Source organism: Eutrigla gurnardus (genome assembly GCF_963514095.1).
Source record: "Eutrigla gurnardus genome assembly, chromosome: 13".
Classification (NCBI taxonomy): Eukaryota; Metazoa; Chordata; class Actinopteri; order Perciformes; family Triglidae; genus Eutrigla; species Eutrigla gurnardus.
Genome location: NC_139936.1, coordinates 15784068 through 15807486, shown reverse-complemented (window position 1 = coordinate 15807486; position 23419 = coordinate 15784068). Strand labels below are relative to the sequence as shown.

The 23419-nt window shown below is 43.5% G+C and overlaps 2 protein-coding genes across 3 annotated transcripts; both read right to left on the bottom strand.

Moving 5' to 3' along the window:
* Positions 1 to 7769: 7769 nt before the first annotated feature.
* ccdc125 (coiled-coil domain containing 125) lies at positions 7770 to 14879 on the bottom strand. Its single transcript, XM_084025923.1, has 13 exons — positions 14722 to 14879; positions 14157 to 14269; positions 13551 to 13803; positions 12704 to 12762; positions 12540 to 12626; positions 11883 to 11960; positions 11217 to 11302; positions 11048 to 11130; positions 10841 to 10953; positions 10639 to 10743; positions 9943 to 10093; positions 9687 to 9793; positions 7770 to 9609 (listed from the first exon to the last, which is right to left on the bottom strand). Exons 2-13 carry the CDS (start codon positions 14160 to 14162, stop codon positions 9280 to 9282), a joined length of 1458 nt encoding a protein of 485 aa, XP_083882049.1. The 5' UTR covers positions 14163 to 14269; positions 14722 to 14879; the 3' UTR covers positions 7770 to 9279.
* A 378-nt stretch (positions 14880 to 15257) lies between these two features.
* rad17 (RAD17 checkpoint clamp loader component) lies at positions 15258 to 23407 on the bottom strand. 2 transcript variants are annotated; one of them, XM_084024515.1, is made up of 17 exons: positions 23390 to 23407; positions 22834 to 22897; positions 22195 to 22425; positions 21887 to 21961; positions 21601 to 21739; positions 21208 to 21344; positions 20683 to 20735; positions 20151 to 20276; positions 19647 to 19716; positions 19445 to 19556; positions 19166 to 19360; positions 18793 to 18896; positions 18563 to 18709; positions 18005 to 18133; positions 17462 to 17582; positions 16739 to 16796; positions 15258 to 16336 (listed from the first exon to the last, which is right to left on the bottom strand). In XM_084024515.1, exons 2-17 carry the CDS (start codon positions 22873 to 22875, stop codon positions 16147 to 16149), a joined length of 1929 nt encoding a protein of 642 aa, XP_083880641.1. In that variant the 5' UTR covers positions 22876 to 22897; positions 23390 to 23407; the 3' UTR covers positions 15258 to 16146. The 2 variants fall into 2 exon arrangements, with proteins under 2 accessions (XP_083880641.1, XP_083880640.1); XM_084024514.1 differs by having other exon boundaries at positions 23265 to 23403.
* Between the last annotated feature and the right edge of the window lie 12 nt (positions 23408 to 23419).

Below are 23419 nucleotides of genomic sequence, written 5' to 3'. Positions count from 1 at the left end.
GTTCCCTCATGAAAAAGACTGCGACATCAAAACATTATTTCCGCATCACATTTCCCCCCCAGTCATGTGACCGCCTGCTTCTGTGGCCTGGCATGTCTCTGTTGGTGACTGACCAAATCTGACTCAATGACCACCGAAGACAAATATATCCTGTACTGTAACCAGGTTGCAACCTGTGGGTCTCGAAAGTGAAGCCAATGCAAAAGTGCTTTGAACTTGCATGCTTTCTACTGGCCATCAGGGGGCGACTTCAGCAAAAAGAAGTGGATTGTATAGAAGTCTGAGCAAATGACCTGACTTCTCTCTTAATTTATTATCTCAATAAACATTGTAAACATGAGTTTATGGTCTCAATCTCTACTTTCAAGTCTTCTTCAATCCAGCATGATGTTCATTTAGAAAATGATGGTGTCATTTCGAGTCAAATAGATGATACGTGTGTTTTAGGGACTGACAGCTCGTTACTGTCCGTTGTCCGCTCTGGGAGCTGTCCATGTTTTCCTCTTGCAACCCTTTCACAGTGTGTTTTTCATTTCAATGTGTTTAGTAAAGTTCATTATGAGGAAATGTAAGGGTGTCAACATATCATCAGGGTTCACACACTGGGGCTAATGAATATGCACAGTTAATCATGGACCAATGTATGGGTTATCCTCTTGAAACAATGAGAATTCATACCAAGTTCATGGCTGCTAGCTGTGAAAACATCTCATGCTAGACCAAAATATCAGACAGACAGACAGACAGACTGATGACCTGCTCAAACATGGGGCTCAAACATACTGAATTATTACTTTCAAAAAGAATAAATTAATTACGAAATGCATACATTATACATACAATCTGGTCAGGAAGATCCTTCCTGTCAGAATAAAACATTTGACTGCCATTCCTAACTTGTATATCAGCACAGTACTGGAGTGTCTGTTGGTCGAATCAATAATCACACCCACCCAGCTGGAAAATTCACTCATGTCATATTCAGACAGACGTCCACACTGCCTCGACTAACTTGTCATTTCAATTTAATCTTAATTTGAAACTCATAGACACTGGCTACTGCACAATTATCCTCTCGGTGAACGGGAAACATTTGGTCACATATGCATATGTGGTTTTTTTTTGGGGTGTTTTTTATTATCATGCTTCTATATCTGCAGCAATGGGCCTTCAAAACAAGCACATTTTGGGATAATGGACTATTGGACAAATGGACTATTGGGATTTTGGAATCATGGGCCATTGGAACGATCAGTCCCTCAATTGGCTTGGGCTCCAGTATTGCTGCTTGCAGATCTCCTGAGAAAAGCTCATCCAAACAACTTCATGCAATCCATAACATAATTGCACCTCCTCACAACGTACACATCAGTTGGGCCTAGAAGCTTATACAAATAGGGACGGGCAGTGAGTCGTACCATCCATGCTGTTCGGCAGTGTAAAAAACGCTCCAGGGCTGCTACCCAGCATGCCCTTCAGCAATGTAACAGTTAATATTGTAGCATGCAACCGAGAACAAGCTCCTCCCAGCGTGGAGTCCAGCAGTGTGACAGTTTATCTGGGTCCCCTCTCAAGACATTACTGTGTGTACATAACACACACCTGATAAATATGTCCCATAAATCTCCAACACTTGCACGCGACACTGCACTTCCCTGGATCCTCAGCAGTACACACGCCCAGTGTGAAGTCGATCCGATGAAAGGCTGTCGAGGAAAATCCTTGCATTTTAAGTTGCCATCTGCGCCTATAGAGAGGTTTTAGGACAGCATCGGATGTATCTTTATTTAAAATGTCTCACATTTTACAGTATTTAGGTCTCTGTGTATTTGCTTCCTCATCGTTTTCCTCATCCAGCCTCAAAATGTTGCTCCTTGTGAATTATTAACATCAGTGCCATTGATTTACAGAGAAATTGCTTTTAATTGTCCCACCTTGCCTTCATGCCTGCACTGTTCGCAGGTTGTGTTTACGAGTGATGATGGTGGAGAAGAACCTTGATGTGAGCTGTCAAAGTGACGAGCAGTAAACCGTCGTTGACCTTTATGTTTACCTGTGTTTTAGCTGAAGCTTTTAGCGACGTGCATAGGCCGAGGAGTCGAGTCTTGATTGATGCCATTACTGAAACAGTACTGAGACTTTCAGAGAGCTATTTTGGACACAATGCTGGAAGCTTCTGGAGGCTTATTGATGTGAGAAAAATGAAAGCTGACAAATTAGTATTAACTTTGCCTTAAAGGGGCCATAGCCGTGTTTCTACACACACACACACACACACACACACACACACACACACACGAGATGCTTATGGTTATTGTACATTATTTGAATTGTTATTTGTTTCTATTAAGTTAAATGTTGAAGTCACATCCTCCATTCCTATTCTCTACTACATTCAACCAATAGTACAGAAACTATGTGCATAATAATAAAACAAAATTACAATAATGTGTGATCCTCTGTGTGTGTGTGTGTGTGTGTGTGTGTGTGTGTGTGTGTGTGTGTGTGTGTGTGTGTGTGGTGTGTGTGTGTGTGTGTGTGTGTGTGTGTGTGTGTGCCATTCCCCTTCATTACCCCGGAAGCTGCTGCGGGGAGGAATCATCTCATCCTTTCCCTACATAGAGGAGGACATTCAAAAGAGAGATACCTCCGAGGGATATGTTTGAAATCCACTCAAACATACTGCGATACATTAGGCGATAAACATGTGGCAACCATCTCTCTTCCCTCACCTCGGTACTCTGTGGGACGCCAGCTTCTCCCCGAGGCGTGGGGTGCTATTGCCCCCACTTGGCCAAATGTGGCACTGCGACACTTCCAGCAAAAGGTGAGCAATTTGCCGATAACCAAAACAGCACGCTCGCAAATTACAGCCTCCCCGTATACATGTGACACTTGGTTTCTCTAATCACTCTGTTTATTAGTTTCCTCGCTTCAGCTCATCTGAAAGCTTCATCAACAGCAGGACGCGTGGAGGACGGCACCGCCCAATCACAAACCACCAACTCCATTAAACGAATAAGCAATGGAGCGTCTGGGCTCAGTAATGAGGGGACACAGGTATGTGCAGGAGGGCACTGTGTGTGTGAGAGAGTGGGATGTTTTAACTGACATGTGGGGACACAATGTTTAAACAGTCGTTCTGGGGACTCGTCTGCCTTTTGGGGACAAAATGCACATCCAGATACCGTAGGTCATTCCATTTTAGGATGAAGGTTAGGATTAAGGTGGGGTGCATCTGAGGTGCAACACATGCCACCTTAATGCTCAACTTTTTCGAATGCAGCACGACACCACAGGTCTTGTGACAAGAATTGACCAATGAGCTACACAGGACTAGCTTCGTCAACTCTTTCCGGGATGTCAAATATCCAGCTCATCCATCGCAAACCAGTGAGACAAGAGGGTTGAGCTAGAAGTACAACCAAGCACATTTTTAAACAATTACTTTAAATGATCTGAAAACACACTTGTGAAAGGGTTGAAGTTATCAAACAAAAACACAAACAATTGTTGTAGTGACCTGTCAATCAGAAGGCAGCCTCGCCTGGAGAAAGAAAAAAACAGCTTTATCTTCTGTTTACTGAGATAATTAAATGAGCAGAAGCATCCGTGGACGTTGAAGTCACATGCTTCATTTATTGGATCTATTATAACTGAAAGCTAAAAACTTTTTTTTACGTTTTTTCTGCAGTTTTCCAACATGACCAGAGCTGCAGTTAAACTCACCAAACACTTAATACACCTCTAAAAGTTAATCCTAGCTGTTGGACTCCTCACTCTGCAGTAGCTAATAAGATATCGAAGCCTGATAATGGACGGTAGGTGAAGAAAGAGAAAGTGTTTTTGTGGTACTTGTCGAGCGGCGCCGCCACCTCTCTGATTCCTTTGAAGACAGAAGTCAGGACTCTGTGGAACCGTTTGATTCACTGGGCCTCTCTCCAGCTCTTATTGATTTATTAATCACTCCACCAATGAACCAACAGATACTGACCTTTTCATAGTCCCTTAGCAGCCAACCCCCCCACCTCCACCCCAACGCCCCCGCAAACCAGCTGAATCGATCATTTAATGGAACATCAAGGCCACACAGATTATTTGTCAGCGTTTTGTCATGCATGCTCCCGTATCCAGATAGGTCAATACATTGACCTTCCCAAAGAAGTGTGTAAACAACAACAGACTGGACTGAATGCCATTATTAACCTCTGCCATCCCATTTAAGAGCTATTTAGACTGTAGGCTAATGAGGGCGGGGGGGAGGCACTGCTCCATTACTGTGCTGTTGCTCTATTTAGATTTGTATAAGCAAACACGTAACAGTGGGCAGAGATCCTGAACACAAATGACATAAAGAAGATTGTTGCAGGTCCGTTTTCTGAGCCTTGTATTCACACAACTTTCTTCGATCTATTTTTAAATGTTATTTTGTCCTCCTCTGTCAAATCGCCCTATTTGTCCATATTATATATCATCCTTGCAAGTGAGATGTAGAAATTCTCATTCATATATTCTTCTCTAGAAATGAAAACTAGTGTCTGTTTCTATGGTTTCAAATGATGTCATTCTTTCAGGGAGACATAATAAAGAAATATTAAAAAATGATTTGCCATACCAGAAGATTCATATCGGTCACTGAATTTGAATTTCTCCAGTTACGCTTTTTTTTTTTAACTCGCGCAACAACCTGCTAGTTGAACATACGAATATGACTTCATCTGTCTCATATTACTAAACATGTCATAAACAGTGGGAAGTAAATCCTTCTGGTGGAGCTAACCTAAAAAAACAAAGTGGAAACAGGCCAGCTGCAGCTTACAGTAGAGCACAATGGCTGCTGTGAAAGCTCGGAGGTTGCAGTATTGTCCCCCTGATTACTGCAGGCATGAACTCAACTGGATGCACAAGAAAAAGAGAAGGGGGGGGGGGCTGAAAACAAAAAAAACAATGTGGCTACATCCCTGTCCAACCGCGGTCCTATCAGCCAGCTAGTGTGAGAGAGCATTGGCTTTCTCAATGGATGTCAGTCACTGCTCCACTAATGGTGGATGACATGGAACATAATGCACCAACTAGATCCCGGGCCGGCACGAGTAATGGCTCATAAATTCAGCCACCCTGGAGCAGGGATCTGTCAAAACCCAGCAGTGCATTGTGGGTTAATGTTTTTCATACGCCTCCCCTCAACCCAGCAGTCACCGCAGTGTGCCAATCAGCTTGTGTGTGTGTGCGTGCGTGTGTGTGTGTGTGTGTATCGCCCCCCCTCCCCCCTCTCTCTCTCTCCCGCACTGCCACTCTACATGCAGCCAGCCGTACTAAAAACCATTTTCTTTTTAATTAATCACGCCAATACTATGGAGCAGCTTTGGTTGGGGTCCGGTCGTGGAGCTTAAGCTCCGATCGATGGTGCAGGGTCAAGAGCTCAGGGTGTGTCAATATTTTCCGCAGTGCAAAAAATAAAAAATAAAAGTCCTGGAGGCTCAGGCTGCCCCAAATAAAGTGCCCCGAGGACGCAGGCGGCCCAAAAAGCCCCTGACTGTCGCCGCCATCTCTGCTGAACTGCTCTGCTCTTTTGTTCCTGCTACTTGGGTGTAGAGGAGGACAGGATCCATGACCCACAGAGCCAGGTCAGGTCCGCCTGTGGCGAGCCATTCAGCGTGCAGCCATGGCACATTTCATCTGACACAAAGAAAGTGACAGAAGTCACTCTAAAATACGGTTTTTCGCTTTAATTCAGTGACGTGGGAACACTTAAAAGAAGTTTGATGTTAAACTCTCAATCATTAGTCAACATTTATGATACACCATGTTTTAACGTGTAATACAATGGAGCCTTAATCTCCGAGACCACGCTGGTCCCAACTGTGAGTCTGTCAAAATAAAAAAAAATGCGTTGGACGGGCTCACAGGATTCTATTTTAAGGTTTAGTGAAGTTTGTAATGTTGTAAACCTGAAAGAGGAACGCCTGGAAAACGTCATGCAAACCAATACAACGGCTCTTTGCAAAACATATTTCATATATAAATATTTGTCATATTTGTTCGCCCCTGTGTCACAAAATTCTGGAACATATTTTTCCTAAATTAATGTACTGTATTTGAGTACATGGTTGAAACGAACTGATTCAGAATGTTGCAGTGAACATCTGACAATCTGAAGGAAAAAAAAGGTTAAGGAATGGAAAGAATAAGCTAGTTGAGCTCTACCTACAGTAGTGAAACACTGGCTGTTCCTTATTACTTCTAGTTCTACTTAAAGTAAAGAATAAGTCCCTGAACACAAAGCCCTTTTCCCATTGGACTTCATATTACTTGCACTAAGCATAAATTGCCATTTTTAATGTGTTTGGTCATTAGTATGAGCTGCTATTGCTATTCGATGCTTATTTTGTCTACTCATTTGCTGTCTGTCCAAATCCCAAAACGCCTGCGATCACTGATGCTTAGTGCTTCGAGGACCTCGAGATGCGAACGGTTCAAACGGCTCGTGGACCATCCCACATCCCCAAGTGTGAAAAGCTTCTCCATTATCTGAAGCTAATGGGGTAGATGTGGGCAGTGAGAGTGATACAGTGACTCTGCTAATGCAGTTCAATTCCTGGGTATCAATTAGGAAGCCTCAAGCTGATAACAAGAATTCAGTCATTGCTGCTGCGATGGATGATGACTATCGTCTTACTGACTTCCCTTCCTGTAGCCACTGTGACATCACATATCTAGATCAGGTTAATATTAGAAACCTACTGTTAGCGAAAAGTAACGTCACTGGTCACACCTCATTGCTAGAAACACATTGAGATACTTAAACTCAATGGCTCGGGGTAGTGACTTACTAGGAACCCGGGGGGGAACCAATCCAACATTTTCGGAAGGGAACCATGGCCTCAGACTCGGGGGTATCGACTCCCGTCCCGACCCGTTTCACACTCGGCTGAAGGTCACGGCCCGATGGAGCCCACAGGACCACATCATCTGCAAAGAGCAGAGACGCAATGTTGAAGTCTCTAAAACCAGACACAGTCCTTAGTATACGGACCAGATGGCTCATAGACCTGACCCCAGTCCCCTAGACTGGATGGGTAAACTCCCATACTTCTCAAACAACAAATGAAAGCATTAGTATAATTGTACTGAACAGTTATTTATGATAATAATGGTATCCGATACCACATCGGCACATTGTCACTGATAACCGATTAAGCTATTTGAGTCAGTTTTGGACCAATTTCTGACATTTCTAACACCACACTGTCATAATATTACAGCATTGTAAATAAAGCCCTTCCCCAAAACTCGTCTTTCACACTCTGAGCTTTGTGTCGACTGTATTTCGCTCAATATATCGGCAGCAGCACAACAAAAACACCTGTTTTTTGTTGTTGTTTTTTTCCTCAGTGTGGCCTTTCCTGTTGAGCTATTGACCGGCTAAAGTCTGAGCAGCTGACCCAGATTGATTTCAGCTCGGTTTTCTTCTGGGCACTGCTGGCCACGGTGGGACCAGAGGGCCCGAACACACCGATCAATGCTCGTTCAACCTGAAGAGGTCAAGAGAAACAAGACGACAGAGCATCCGAGCCCACGGACCGGCCAACATCCACCAACACGTTTCTAGTGCTCCACCTGGAGAATTCTCTTCAAACTCTAACCACAACAATCTGCTTAGCCGTCTAAATGTATTATATATAGAGCACATTTCAAACACATTCAAACTCGAGGTGCTTTAAAATAGAATCATATCAATAATGATGGAATACCATTACTATTTTTAAATTAGATTAAATCCAATTTTATACATACAATGAAATAAAGATACAAAAGTACAGAGAAACCTATCAAGCAGTGGCTCAGGAGAATAACAGGGTTTGACATTGTGGTTCATTTCAGATAAGACGACTGTAACGGTCTTTTTCTCAGGTTAAGAAGTCAGGCAGCTTTCGCTCATTCAACCAGAAATCTTAACACATTACACCAATTCTCAGGCCTCTGCAGTCAGTCATAGAATTCACTTCAAAGTACCGCTGGTTGTGTATAAATCACTTCAGGTTTCGGCCCAACATACATCTTTGCTGCCATATGAACCCCCACCCTCATTTCTATTTGTTTACTCATGTACTGTGTTGAACTATATCACTATAGATTAACTCAAAACAAAGCTATTTGAATGGATGAGTCATGAATGCACTGTGATGGCTTATTACTGCGAGAAGGATATGTGTGGACAAACATTGCCCTCTGGTGGTCATGTTCTGTGCAGCATGCTGCCATTTCTTTAGGAAAATGACACCAACATGAGCCAAAAATCACCCACAACTCAATATTCACTCTGATCAGGATCAGTAAATACTGATATTTTATCATGTGTAATTGTTTTTTTCTTTCCTTTGATAATACAATTGTCATTGTTTTGAAGAAACCAGCTAAGAGGCAAGTCCTGGTAGACAGACAGATGCAGGTACAGAGGACCAGAAATTATGCAACAACGCAGCCAAGTAACTTGGAAAAAAAAAAAAGAAGAGTAGGAGTGGAAATGACCCAGTTTATATACAACTGGGCTGATTGGGCAACATTTGCAGCAGGTGGTGCAGAGGTTCAGGAAACTCCGAGGCTGATGAGGGAAAGTGGGAACAGGTGAGGAGGAGGGAGGTAGGTCAGGTGACTTCCACCAGCTACTCATAATGATCTTTACATTCTGTTGTCACGACTACGACTACAGCTGAAAGTTAATAATACCAATGACACAACTGTTGTTCATCGTCACGTCACAACTCTGGAAACTATTTCATTCATTTCCTTTTTCAGATAAAATACAGATACACTATTTTATTTAGTTTAAATCTAAACTGTGTGCTCTAATTGCTCCAATGACTGACTCAAATAGCTAAATGTGTATTTCACTCAACTGTTCATATACATATAAATATAATACGTGTCATTAACGAGTGACAACATTTGCAGGAGCGAAGTGGTTAATTGAAAGTGTGTCCTTCAAGTTTCGGCCACAAGAGGTGAGTAGTGTTGAACAGTGTTGAAGCTGCTGCATTCCCTGTGATGAAGGTGCTGCTTGTCAAACCGTTAATATCCAGACGACATTCACACTAAATAGATTTTAATCTCGCAGTAAATCAGTGTTTGTTCCTCTACGACCCCTCCTCTCTGAGGTTTCGGGTGTTCGGACTCCAGGAGCGGTGAGTGGCCAATCACGCTTTCATCTGTGACATCACAGATGCTACGCCCACGTCTGCGTGAGGCATGACGTCTGCTAGATCCTGTGGGGGGGGATCAGGACTCCGGTTGGTCTGATTGCTGGACTCCAGACTCGTGGATCTCATGGTTCGACAGCGGCTCGGTGTCGGTCTGTGACGGCTCCCATGGTTCAGTCCCGGACTCTGACGGATGCGGCGGTGGTCCCGGCTGAAGCTGGGAGTCTGGCAGCTGTGCTCGAACGTTGGACTCCAATGTGTCGGATGTTTGCCGAGACCGGCTCTGGTTCTCCAGCGGGTCCGACGGCCGGCAGTGTGAATGCAACTGTCTCTGCAGCTCCTCGGCGCTGTGGGCCAACATGATGCTCACCTTCCTCTGGTGGGCCAGGGCCTCCTCCTTATCGTTCAGCTGCAGCAGGAAACACAGCATCAGTAAATCACTTCATCGCTGGACAACAACGGGAGGTCGTTGGTAGATATACTGACCAAGTCCAGCAGTCGGTAGAGAGTCTCTAAAAGGTCATCGGGCATCTTGGAAGGCAGCAATCCTTTCAACCTCTGGCTCACACTGATGAGAGGATGCCTGTTTGCACCTGCAAGGGAAAGAGAGGCTGAAACAAGGCGCTAAAATAAAGGATTATTAACAGCTTCATGGGGACATTATGGGGACGAGATATATTCCTGTACACCGAAATTAATTTCAAATATTAATTCTAACCGACTGGGCTAACGGTCGACTTGCCTTCGCCCTTGCAGTGATGAGATTTCAGGATGTTGGCGTCCGCCAGCAGCAGGAAGTGCTCGCTTCGTTTCCTCAGCTGCTGCTCGAAGGCGATGCGAAAAGCATCCGCGACCATCAACGCCTCCTCTCTCCTCGAATGCTGAGCTTCCAGCTGGAAAACACACACACACACACACACGCACACACACACACACACACACACACACACACACACACGCACACACACACACACGCACACACACACACACACACACACACACGCACACACACACACACACGCACAGTCGTGTTTGACTTTTGGGAACATTACATTGACGTAAAAAAAAAGCAGGTCCCCACAATGTCAGTGTGTTATCAATGTCCCCTAGTGGTAGGTGAAACACACATACACACACTTACTTTAATTAAATGATATGTTGATAGTTTAGTCAAATGAATTGCCTATGTCAATATTTGCTTGGGAAACCTCCCAAATGAAGATATTTCAACTCAAAAAGTATGGAGTATTATATACTTTTAGTATTACTATTAGTATATATAACTTTATATATATACATACTAATAGTGGCCATGACAGTTAAAAATAAACATAAGCATATCATACACGATCCACTTTGTTGTTAAAACTATTACACATTAGAGAGTACGTCTTATGAGCAACAATAAGGAGTTTAAGGGGCCTTGCGTGTCGCTTACTTCCTGTTGTAGCTGGACGAGCTGCTTCCTGCTGGCGGCAGCCGTCCGACTGCATGGACACGCTTCAGCCACGCTGAGACACCGACAAGCCCCCAGAACTGCCAGCTGGAGAACACTTGGTTAATATTGTACTTTTATAAAAAAAAAAAAAATACATACATATTTTTCCCTCTCTGTGTAACAATGAATGATGCTCTCTCACCTCCAGAACACTCGCCTCTCTCTCCGGGGTGTATTGAGGTTTGGTTCCTTGGTAAACTCTCTGCTCCTTCACGGTCAACATGGAGAGAAGCTCCGAGCACTGCCGACTCTGAGCTGCAAACACACACACACACACACACACACACAGTGTTGGTAATGGATGTGTCGAGTTCCCCATAAAAACAATTCTACATTGTTCAGCATTTACCAGCATTTTCAGCCCGGAGCTGCTGGATCTCGCTCTCTCTCTCCTCCAGGTTGCCAGTCAGAGTCTTGTTCTCACTCAACATCCTGATAACAGCAACAACAACAATAAAGTCACATTAGAAACCAATGAGAACAGCACGGACACGCAGAGTGTGTGGAGATAATCCGACCTGTTGTACTTCTGTTCCCAGGTCTGCTGAGACTTCTTCATCTGGACCTGGTTGAAGCTGAGCTCCCACTGCAGTCTGTTCACCTCCTGCGTGAGACACACTTTACATTAAAGGGGTTTCGGGTGATCGGATCGCAAAATTTTGATCCAATGGCCCGTATCGTGATCACATTGAACACTCAATCCACACACAATAACTTCGGAGGTGGAAATACGTAAACTAAACAAAATACGGAACAGGTTTAAGTCTTTTTTGTTTTCTCACAACGGTGGCTCACTTCTCACCGGGGTAGATCGCCATGGTAACTAATGCTACATACCTGACCTGCTATGGATGTTTCGATACAAGAGATCAACTCTTACAAAAGCAACAGCTACTGACTAATAAGAGACTGATGCGTGGATGCATGAGATAATATTACACAAATAAAGGTAAACTCATATTGCCAAATGCAAATGTATTTTTTTAGTGGATGAATGAACACGGGAGGGATTTTGGGATGCAGAACTAATCACTAATCCAGTAATCGAGTCAATGAAACCACCATTTCTTGTGGCAGTCGTCTTGCGTTTCCTTTTGTGGTTGATAAACAAGAGAAGAAGTCGTTCATGCAGCTGACTGTTAAAGCAAACAGACCGAGCCCTTGTTTGAGCAGCGTGCACGTACCTTCTCCAGAGCTTTAGCCTCCGCCTCACTTTTCTGCAGCAGACTCCTCGTGTGGCCGGTGGCTTTGTCGAGGATGGCCTGCGAGGGGAGAGAGCATGTTTTTATCTCACTTCCTTCTCTCTGATGGAAGGAAAACGCTCCAGAGACAAAGGCAGTTCAAACATAAGATCACTCTGACTTCAATCAATCTATGAATTTCACCTGAAGTGTAGAATCATCATCAAATATGGTCTCTATGCACTTAAACATGACATGATACAGACATCAATTAAGAAAATTGAAACAACATTGAGGCCGACGCTGATTTAATCGTAGGATATCATTTAGTGTTAAAATACAGATGGTTCATGTACTTTACTGCAAATAGTCCAGATGTGATACAACATCATTAAGAATGTGGATAAGAAGTCCTTAAAGAGCGATGGAATATATTTGGACGTTAACTTCATCAAAGAGAGTGTGTGATGAGGCTGATAATAAAGTGGTTGTTTCGTAGCCGTGACACGGTAACCACACATGACATTCCTTTGCACTTTGAGAATCACTTCACATCTGAGAGAAAACAAACAACAACTAAAAGACTGTGGGATGTGTTGCGATGGTTGCTCGTGACTGTTTTATAAGTGAAGAGAACAGTGTGTGTGTGTGTTGCTCTACCTTCCCCTGCAAGATCTTCAGAGCTTCATATTTGCCTTCCAGGTAGCGATGTGCCACCTCCAGCTCACAGCACAGCACGTCTATCACCTGTCAACACGGCGGGAGCATTGATTACAGATCACCCAAGTTAATGTAGCTGTTTTCTTCTTCTTCACTCGTCCTACCTCGGTGGCTTCCTGCAGTCGGTCCTTCAGCTCCTCTTTGGACAGTTCAACCATGGAACCTGTTGATCCGCAAGAAGAGATGCATTAGAGGTAATAGGAAATCTGTGCGTCTGTTTTATGTAATAAATTGTAGCTTTAATAGAGTCAGAGTAAGGATGCCTTGCTCAAAATTAGTCTCAATGGGATTTTTCTTGCTTAATTCATTTATGTATTTATAATTAAGCCATTAAAACCGTCCTCATATAATCTATTTTAAGCAAGGATGTGATGATGAGGATGGGTGTCAATTTCATATTTATTATTATTATATTTGGCCCAATGAGTAAATAAGCAGTTTTAATGTTGTTGTCTATGAAAGCTTTTTAATGAATGCTGTTTTAATATAAATTAGGGTCGGGCAATATATCGATATAATATCGATATTGTGATACGTTACTTGATATTGTGTTAGATTTTGGATATTGTAATATCATAATATGGTATAATATGGTATAACTGTTTTTTTCCTGGTTTTAAAGTCTGTATTACATTAAAATGACGTAATCTCCTGAACACACAAGACGATTCAAGCTGGTCTATCATTTGCCTTTGCCCACTTTATTTTATATTAATCATTATATTATATATAGTGGTCTACCCGGAAATATTGTCAATATTGGGGTATGTGATCAAAAGTATCATGATATTTGATATTCTCCGTATCGCCCATTTGTGGATTTAGTTAAAAGGTGTTTCTTTCTGTATGAATTAGTGTGTGAAACACTTTTTATAAACCGAGGCCTGATGACTTTCCGCACATTGCATTGGATCCGTCCATCAGGCCTCGAGGGGCGTTCTGGTTTCTTACTGGAGCGCGGCAGCTTCCAATGGGCTCTCTGCTGCGTCCCGGCCGTCTTCAGTCCTGGGATCCAGGCCGCCTCCCCCGCTTGGCTGCTGCGTCTGACCGACTCTGCTTTGGACCGAGGGGTCTCCGTGAAGCCAGCAAAGCTCTGGCTCTTCGTCCTGGCGGAGCTGGGAGTCGCCCTGACTCCCATCCCGTCGCCCAGGTCTCCATCCAGCATGTCGTCTTCCGGGCCGGAGGCCTCGCGTCCCTCCTGCATCTGCACCGAGTCAAACCTTCACATTACCGCAGCACAGAATGGATCTACTGGACCTGCAAAACCACATTAACTCTCATGTTTGATTGAAAACTTATCTTGAGTGCTTTTGTGGTTTCCTAAATACATCACAGCACCCTCACAAAGCTCAAACTCTCCATCTCATAGAGCAATCACATTTAGATCATGTATTTATAGGTATTTGATCTATGAACAGTGTCTTTAGTGACACTAGGTAATCAGTCATCACTTATCCACATCTGTAACTGAATCTGTCGTCTTCTCCGCCATGTTGAAAGGTCACCCTAACTGAATGGTGGTTGCTTATAAATTGTTTTTGTTTTTCTTTACTTTACTTGCATTCACGCCTTTCGTAATCATAAAAGTGGTGTTCGTTTGTGAAGATGACGGATGAATCCTGTTGGCTTTTTGTTGAGGGAACCTGCGGGATGATAACTTCCAGGTTGGTCTACAAAAAACAAAAACCTGTCATCATCCCTGCAACCAGATTTTGTACGTGATGACATCACAAGTTTTGAGCTTTTCTCAGCCGTGGACATAACATGGTGTGATTCTTCTTTTAGGTGGAGTCCCCCTTTAAAAACTCTCTTTGTGGATCGGAAGGACAGAACTAATGTGACAAGCTACAATATCATTGTGTTTTTCATATTTTCCCTAATCCTGTGAAGCTTTGCAACAAATAAATGTACTTTCTACTTCTCATCACAGGTATATATTTGTTTATATACTTGAATTCAATGTAATAAACATTATAATATTAGATATAGGGATATTGATTTCAGTTATAGCCTGTCATCCAGCTGTGTACTACAATCTAGTATCCAGCCACTGAGCTACGGAATATTTGTAACAGACCCCCCCCCTAAAATGTTATGAATTACATGAATTACTTCCTCTTACCTTTAACTTTGAAACGGGAAACGTTATTTCCGTCGGTGCTTTAACGTAAAAGCCTCCGCACACGAAAATAAGAGTTTAGTAAAGTTTTACCGGCGAAGTAGTCGCTCCAGCAAGTTTATCATATTAATCCATTACGAACACTACGAGGTGAACTCTTATCTCCCTTCGCCACACCTCAGCGTCAAGATAAAAGCGGAAACACTAACTACTTCCGGTTGTTGCCTCCAAAATAAACTTATTAGGTTTTTTTATATTCTCATAAGAAGTTATGAGCTATAACTCCATAACTCAAATCATTATTAAAGGGTCGTAAAATAGGTCGCAACGAAACACCACGTTTACACCGTGAAAGTATTTAAGTAGAGTCCTTTCTTGGGCGGAAGTTGAAAGTGGTTCAGTGAGTCACGTCACCAGAGGGGATATTTAAAGGAGCCTCATAAAAAACTGTTGAGTCAATATTGGATGAAGGGGTGTGCGTGTGAAAGGAGAACGCAACAACAAGATAACATTTAAGTAAAGAGCCCAATGATCCGTGCTTCACAAATACTTTTTAATTCACTTGCTTTGTATCATTTAGATTCAAACAATGTATACCTGAATAGGTATTGGTATAGGTATTTAATTTAATATTTCTTATTTCCATCCATCCATCCATGTATGGCGAAAAAAGAAAAAAAAAGTCAGTTAAAGGCTGGACTTTCTCCTAGACAGGTTAATCCAGGCTCAGCAAAACAAAAGGATGTCAGGAAGGAAGCACAAAATACAAGTGCTGAACATGGACTAAAAAAAATAAATTAAAAAAAATAAATACTGACAATATTTCAACGAGTACAACTCAACTGTTAAAGGAATATTTTACCCCCGAAATGATCATTTGGATAAAGAGTGACCATAAGAATGGATGCATGAAACTTAGATTATAACTGCAAGAGTTATGTGAGAAGTTATGTGTCTAAACTTTTTTTAAATTCTTCATTCACCATGGCGGCATGCGAGAAAAACAATTTTCACCCGCAATGAATGGAGACATTAACTGATACAAATATACAAATGAGCATTTTGGGGTTGATGTATTCCTTTAAGCGCCATTTGGGGAAATTATTACAATAATCCCCACGCTTTCATATTATAACGAGCCTGTTTCAAGCTATGGAATCACATTTAATTCAGGTTCTACGAGACAAGCATGTTTGAAAAATGTGCATTTGTTGTACAGATGACACCTCAGTGCTACCAAAGCTCTTATCACGGTCAGCAACATATTGTTGTTTAGTTAGGGTTCCATGGAGAATTACTTACTTTTGTAACAAAATGATCTTTCAAACGGCACCAATCGTCCTCCATACTAAGCCAAAACTAAAATAAAAAAAATATACAACAAAACTGAAAGTGTGTCACAGTAAATGTAGGGCAGAGTTGAGTGTGTTAGTCACTGGTATAGTCCTCTATGATCAAGTCCTCCTCCTCTAACAGGACCTGATTTGTAGTAGGTTGGGGCTGACTGGCCAGCAGACCTTCCTCAACTCCACCCTGACTATCCTCCTCCTCCTCCTCCTCCTCGCTGGCGTCCTCCAGCTGGGCCGGCTCTTTGTCCGTCAGAGCCTCCAGTTTTAATCTGTACGGAAGACAAGAGTGTAAAAAGGATTTATATATCATCAGGACACGTCAAACTCTAAATCAGCGCTCGAGGTGATGGATGTTAGGCCACAGGTATCCATGGAAACAATCCATGAAGTAGCTATGGTTTCACAATGTCACAGGGTTTTTAACCTCAGAAAATAAAAAAAACTATTGTAAAATATTATAATATTAATGAACTTACCCTACTTGTGAGTAAGTAAACCCTGAGTGTAGATTATTTTGATGTGAAATGAAATTATCTTGGTTAAAGCAAACACAGTGTAACGGTGACATCGCCGCTTTGATCCCGACTCTGAACCCACGGATCTCATTTCTCCCTGCTGCTTAAAAGGCTTGAATCCAAGTGCATTATGGGAAGAGAACAGGTCTGCTGTACCTGCCGGGGAACCTCCTCAGTGACATGTGGCCGACGTCCTGGATGAAGGCGATCTGAGCTGGGAGACACAGCGGAGCACACGACACGTCAGTTCAGGAATCCTCGTTAACTCCGTCAACAGACACACCCTCACTCAGAGAGCTCAAAGCAGGATTCAAGGCACATAATAACACATTAATAACCTTTGTTCACAGCGCTGTTCAGTACTGGCAGCACCACAGAGCAGAACAGGAAATGTTACCGTGCAACAATTACAGTATATGTAAGCATTTAAATTCAGGCCTAACAAACTTACAGCTGTGATTCGGGGTGAGGGGTTTACTGGTTTCATCACGTTCAGCCCAGACAGATATTTATATACATATATCAATATTATATCGATATATGAGACGAGATAGGATTGGATATTGTAATATTGGAAAAATGCACAAATGTCATTTAAAAAGCTGCATTACGGTGACGTAATGTAATTTTCTGAGCTTATCAGCTTACTGTTCTATCTGATTTTTTATTTGCCTTTACCCACTTAGCCATTATATCCACATTACTCGTCATTATTTGTCAAAATTCTAATTTTATAAAAAGTTTGGTCATCCCCACAATAATGAACAATACATTCTCCCTATCGCCGGACACCTATGTAGCTTTTCTAACCAATACGTATCTGTCAGTCTATGTGAGGTAGTGTGTGCAGTAGTGTGTGTCTGTGTGTGTGTGTGTTACCTTGGTTTCTCATGGGGTTGGTGAGCTTGGCCAGGTAAGGCAGCAGCTCAATCTGCAGGCTGACGGGGGTCAGACAGAAGCTCCTGAACAGGGACTGGGCAGCCAGGCAGTTCTCTCGGTGCTGACGGGAACAACACCAGGCTCATTACGGTCTTGTTTACACCGACAGAGAGACACCGACAGAGAGACACCGACAGAGAGACACCGACAGAGAGACACCGACAGACAGACACCGACAGAGAGACACCGACAGAGAGACACCGACAGAGAGACACCGACAGACAGACACCCACAGAGAGACACCCACAGAGAGACACCGACAGACAGACACCGACAGAGAGACACCGACAGAGAGACACCGACAGAGAGACACCGACAGAGAGACACCGACAGACAGACACCGACAGAGAGACACCGACAGAGAGACACCGACAGAGAGACACCGACAGACAGACACCCACAGAGAGACACCCACAGAGAGACACCGACAGACAGACACCGACAGAGAGACACCGACAGAGTGACACCGTCTGCGTTTCTCACCTTCTTGTTGACCAGCAGCCAGTTGGGTTTGTGCAGCGGTCGGAAGCCAACAGACACTTGCTGAGAGTTGGAGTGAAGGAGCCCCCTGGTGGCCACTGAAGACCCATAATGCCCCAGGGTACCGCGATTCTGAAAACAGCACAGCAAAGCCCTTATACAGATACAGACTATTGTTCACAGGAAATCCACCGAGGACCACGCTGTCGATACGAGAGGGACGCACATTTATCGACTCTAAGCAGAACGCAATCAGAAGTTTGATTTGCCTTTACTGCACGTTACTGTAATTTACTAGCCGTCTCTTTTTAAATTAAAAGGGAATTCATATTTATATCGCTGATTGTATTAATTGATAAGAAAAAGTAACCATGTGCAGTAATACAGAAGATTGAGGATGGGATACACTGAGATGCATTGTGAGGATGGTAAAGATCCATGCCTCCATTTAATACACGGTCATATCAATACTAAAACATTCAAGTTGTCACTCTGTAACATTTCTTGATCTAATTTTCTACAGATCAAAGCATTTGTATTAATGTGAAGGGAAAGACCGACCGTCCAATCAGAATTGAGGATGTCGGCGTCGGACAGGTACTCGCTGGCTCGGTCCACATCCTCCACCTCAGAGAAGAAGTCGAGGTAGTTCTGGTGGAGATAGAGGCTGAAGAACTCTCCGGACATGTGTGAACGCTCAACAACCGACTGTGCAAAGAGACGGAGACATTTTAGTTCTCAGCGTTCTCATAGAATAAAATAAAGAAGAAAAAAAAGGAGCTTGTGTGCACCTCAGGGTCTATGAGTAAATCTTCTCTCTGATGATGAGACAGGTGGGATGGTAGACCAGGTGCAGCAGCACATTCAGCTGCTTCAGCACCTTCATGTTTCCCTCCTGTTAACGACAAACAACCACAGACACAAACTATTTCAGTCACTACGTCAGTTACGGTTACTGAAGTACCGTCATGTGGGGTCGGTGCAGCGGTCGTCAGTTCAGTGACGTACGCAGGTAAATCGGGCAAGGCAAAAAAATGTATTGGTGATTTATCATCACACTGGAAATTGTCCTTCATGTGGTCCTCATAATAAAAATGTCTGAAAAGTGAAGAAGAAGAAGAATGAAGAAGATGCATCAGATGAAAACCAGGAGATGTGACTCACGTTTGCAGTGCAGGATCTTCCCCAGCGCTCTGAACAAGAACAGAGAAGCATCTTTCCCTCCGATCGCCTGCTCCTCTTCCTGCCCCTTTGGTTTGGACCTCTTCTTCCTCTGGTTTGTCCTGGAGACGGCTTTGCCCAGTGATGTCACAGGTTTGTCCTTCTTCGTCCTCCACAGTCCCTTTTCCAATGATGCATCTGGAAAGTGACATCGACGATAGAAGTTTTTAATGTCAGTTGAAGATACGGGGTAATCTTCGGAATGTAAGGTAGGTATTTGACCTGGGAGGGAGGAGAACTGAAGGCTGTTGATGGCGCTCCGAATGTCTCCTGAGCTTCCTGAACACAGCGTCTCCAACACGGCCGGGTCTGGGACGCACATCCTCCCACCGCTCTGCTCAGAATCAAAAGAAGTAAAATACACTGTAGAAAATACCTTCATAGCACTAATGTGTGTGAAATCAACTACAAGGATTCATTTCACCTTTCCTGCCTCCAAGGTTGAAACTCGAGTCAGGACCTTCATCATTGTGGTCGGTGCCACCGGATTAAAACTGGAAAGACACAAAACAATGCTCAGGGGAATCCAGGTAACGACTTAATTAAATGCAAATCGCTTTAATATGCCTTTTCCTGTAGATGTTTAACGTTTAAAGCCTTTTAAAAATGTGAGGGCCAATGCCCTTCGAGCAACTGAACTTGTGTTCGTCTCCAAGCTGTGCCTCTCCTCGTTGCATATGCATTTGAGGGAGGATCACACAATTACTAAGGAGACATGTTAACAGAGGATGATGAGGTATTTCGCTGGATTGTGCAATTTTTAGTTTCCCTGCCAGATGAGATCCACGCAGGCAGACTGTGTTGATTAAAACAACCCAGAATTAAATATTAGCTTTCACCAAAACCGAAGCAAACCTGAATGTACATGAACCCACATCTGGGATTGAACTGTATCTAACAGGGATCTCTGGGGGTGTAATGTGGCAACCTGATGCTGCTGATGTCCAGCTCCTCCTGGATCTCTCTGGGGAAAAGAAAGCGTGAACTGCTGTCTCCGCTCAGACTGTCTGACACTACGAACACCAGAGGACATCGGCTGGTCTTCACGAAGCGCCTGGAAGACACACAGCAGGGCACAGTTGGACACACGGCAGAGGAATACACAGTTGGTACTAATTTGTGGGAACCGGAAGTGCACAAATATACCTGTCTACTGTTTACCAGAGGGAACTAAAATTCAAGCGGAGCATTTTGCTAAATGTAAACTCAATAAAACAGCTTACAGTAGCATAGGCTACACCTGAATGCACCTCCGACAGACTGCCAAGAGGCTTCTCTGGGTCAATAAGAACCCGGTAGTTGGTGCTCTGCCTGCACAAATCTATTGGCTTTAAAAAAAGCTTTTAGTGGAACAAGTGTTGCAACTGTCGCAAATCCGCATCACGGCCGGTATGAACAGTTTTTCCTGGTTTTCTGTGTGAAAGCATGAATGGAAATGTACAATGAACATCTGTACTCACCTCAGAATATCGTGCATGTTGCCGGGCTGCCTGTAGAACTGGTTTGGGAAATCCTGAGGAGGGAAACGTGAAGAAAAAGTGTCAACTCAGATGTGCATCGGCACATATCCACACTTTGTGATGTTTTGGTTTAAGGCATCGTTCCTCTAAGCTATAGGACACTTAGACAGTGCATGGTTACATGTAGTTATGTCACAGGATGTGTGTATACTTATTTAACCAAAGATCTCAATCTCAAGGTCACATCGCCATATGACGCGACAAAATGGTGATGAATGTATTGCAATATGTGTGAATTTGCAGTATCACCCACTCAGTGTCTGTAGTGACTTTCCTGCTGTTTTAAGTTACTGCTAATGCAAACTGAACATTTCCTGCTGCTGCAGCTTCACATTAGTAGCATTTAAATAGCGAAATGTGACTTTTATTATGAAACAGTCACAGGAAATGCAACGTGTTTGTCAGCCAGAGACACCGTGGGGGGGGAAACAGTGACTTCAGTTGAGGTGAAGTTGAGTAACATACCTCCACCAGTATGAGCTTCCTATCGGTAGATCCTCCATCACCCACCATCTTCAGGCAGTTGTACTTGTTGGCTCTGAGGAGGAAGTCCTGGAACTGGGTCACCTGGGAGCCGCAGGATGAGCCGTTCATCCTCCAGTCTGACAAAAGACGGACAATTAAGAAACGCCACGTCAGAAAAACAGGGTGGAGAGGCTGATATACCGACACAGGACGGGGGTGAGGTCAAATATCACATTGCAGCTGTCAGCCTGTATTTGCCTTTTTGCATCCTATGTGCTGTTTTCTGCCATCAAAAAGGAATTTCTCCTTTATATTAATGATCCTAAAATCATGCTAACACTTTGTTTTGCCAGTGTCACTGATAGGTGGAAGGCAGGAAGGGATTTGCCTCACCGTGTTGGCTGCTGTTGTACGGCTCCAGGTTGGAGGGGTTAGTCCACTCCTGAACCCTGAGGCTCAGCTCCAGAGACAACACCTGGACCGTGGCGGTCTTTCCACAGCCTGATGGTCCCGTCAGCAGCAAGATCCCGCCCTGTAGAGGACAACAACCACGCTGTATCTTCACTCAAGACCTCCACGGACAACATTAAACAGTTTAATATCATCATAGCTCAGACTATAAGATCAGACAGCACACATTACATGACTTCAGTTACTGACACCATGAAACTTCTTTTACCTTTGATGTGTTTGAGTGAACTCTCATCCAGCTCTCCACCTCCTCGATCTTCTTCTTGTGGACCGCTAGCTCCGCCTACACAAACACACACACAGTAACCATAGAAACCATGAAGACAGTCATTTATTCACCTTTATGCAAGCGGACCGCATTACTGCGCATTACAGGATCTCTCCATGTCACCGTAAATCATTACCAGATTAGCCATCCGGACTATCTGGATATTGTCTCTATAAATGGTTTCTTAACGGAGGCTGTAAACACATCAATGGATACCAGAACAAACGTAAAGAGTGTTGGACACTGACCTGTGAACGCGGCGAGTATCTGTCCACCCACGACTCATTCTGGTCCCTCTGGGCGGACTCTTTCACAAGGTAGGATGTGTGAGGGTCCGAGCTGCTGGCCTCTCCGGTCCTCTTCCTGGGCCTCTTGGGCTCAGCCTTGGAGCTCGAAACCTTGCTGATCTTTCTCCTTCTGGACAGAGCTACGCTTTCCAAGGGCAAGTCAGCGAAGGACGTATCCACCCAGCGCTGCAGCTATGAGAAACACAGTCAAACAAAAAATAATCAGTGATATTTTATTATTGCTGTTAAAAGTCAGAACCAGAACCAGACGCCGCGGGTGTGGTAAGAACAAAAAAGGACATGTGTGAAGTCTTGGGAGGGGATGGTATCTTTCAGCTGTACGGAATCAATTATACTGTCATTATTAAGCTGACATAAAACTATGCATAGTATTTTATTTACTCAAAATATATGGCAACCATATTATTAGTCTCTGCAACCAGTTTGAAAGGTTAGTGTGTGTGTGTGTGTGTGTGTGTGTGTGTGTGTGTGTGTGTGTGTGTGTGTGTGTGTGTGTATAATACGGTATATAGATATTATGTAAACACAAACAGATAATGTAATGCAACGTTAGGCCTCATTACAGTTATAATAACTCACTGTGCCTGAAGCAGCTTTTTCTCCCGCAGGAAGCTTGTCCATCCTTCAACGAGGAACCGTGAACCTGGAAAGCAGGGAAACAGGTTATTGTTGTGGTTGTTGTAGTTGTTGTTGCGGTGATGCTTTTTGGATTTAGCCGACAAAAGGACATCGTTATCTTCGTTTGCAGCATAGAGTAAACGGTGGGTGGATGTGGCAGGTTGCGTACTATATTTATCTGATTCCTCGATATTGTGCTGCCGAGGATTTATTACAATAACGTAACATAAACGTTATCCGTTAACTTAAAGGTACATTTGAGTCCTTTGTCGATGTCCCCGGGTGACACTCCGGCACCGTAACGACTGCAGGATGATGGACTGGGTAAGCTAACGTCAACTAACTTGTTAGATTGTGTTAAAGCTAATATGTTATATCTTCATTAAACTCACCTTGTTCGACCATGTGAGGAGCACACGGCGTTTAAACTCCTGCCCGGGTTATAACGAGACGGTATTAAGTAATGTAACTTTACCGATGAGTTTAACGGAGCTACGAGGCAAAAGTTGAAGTTTACCTTTTTAAAACTCCAGGGGGATTCAGTGTG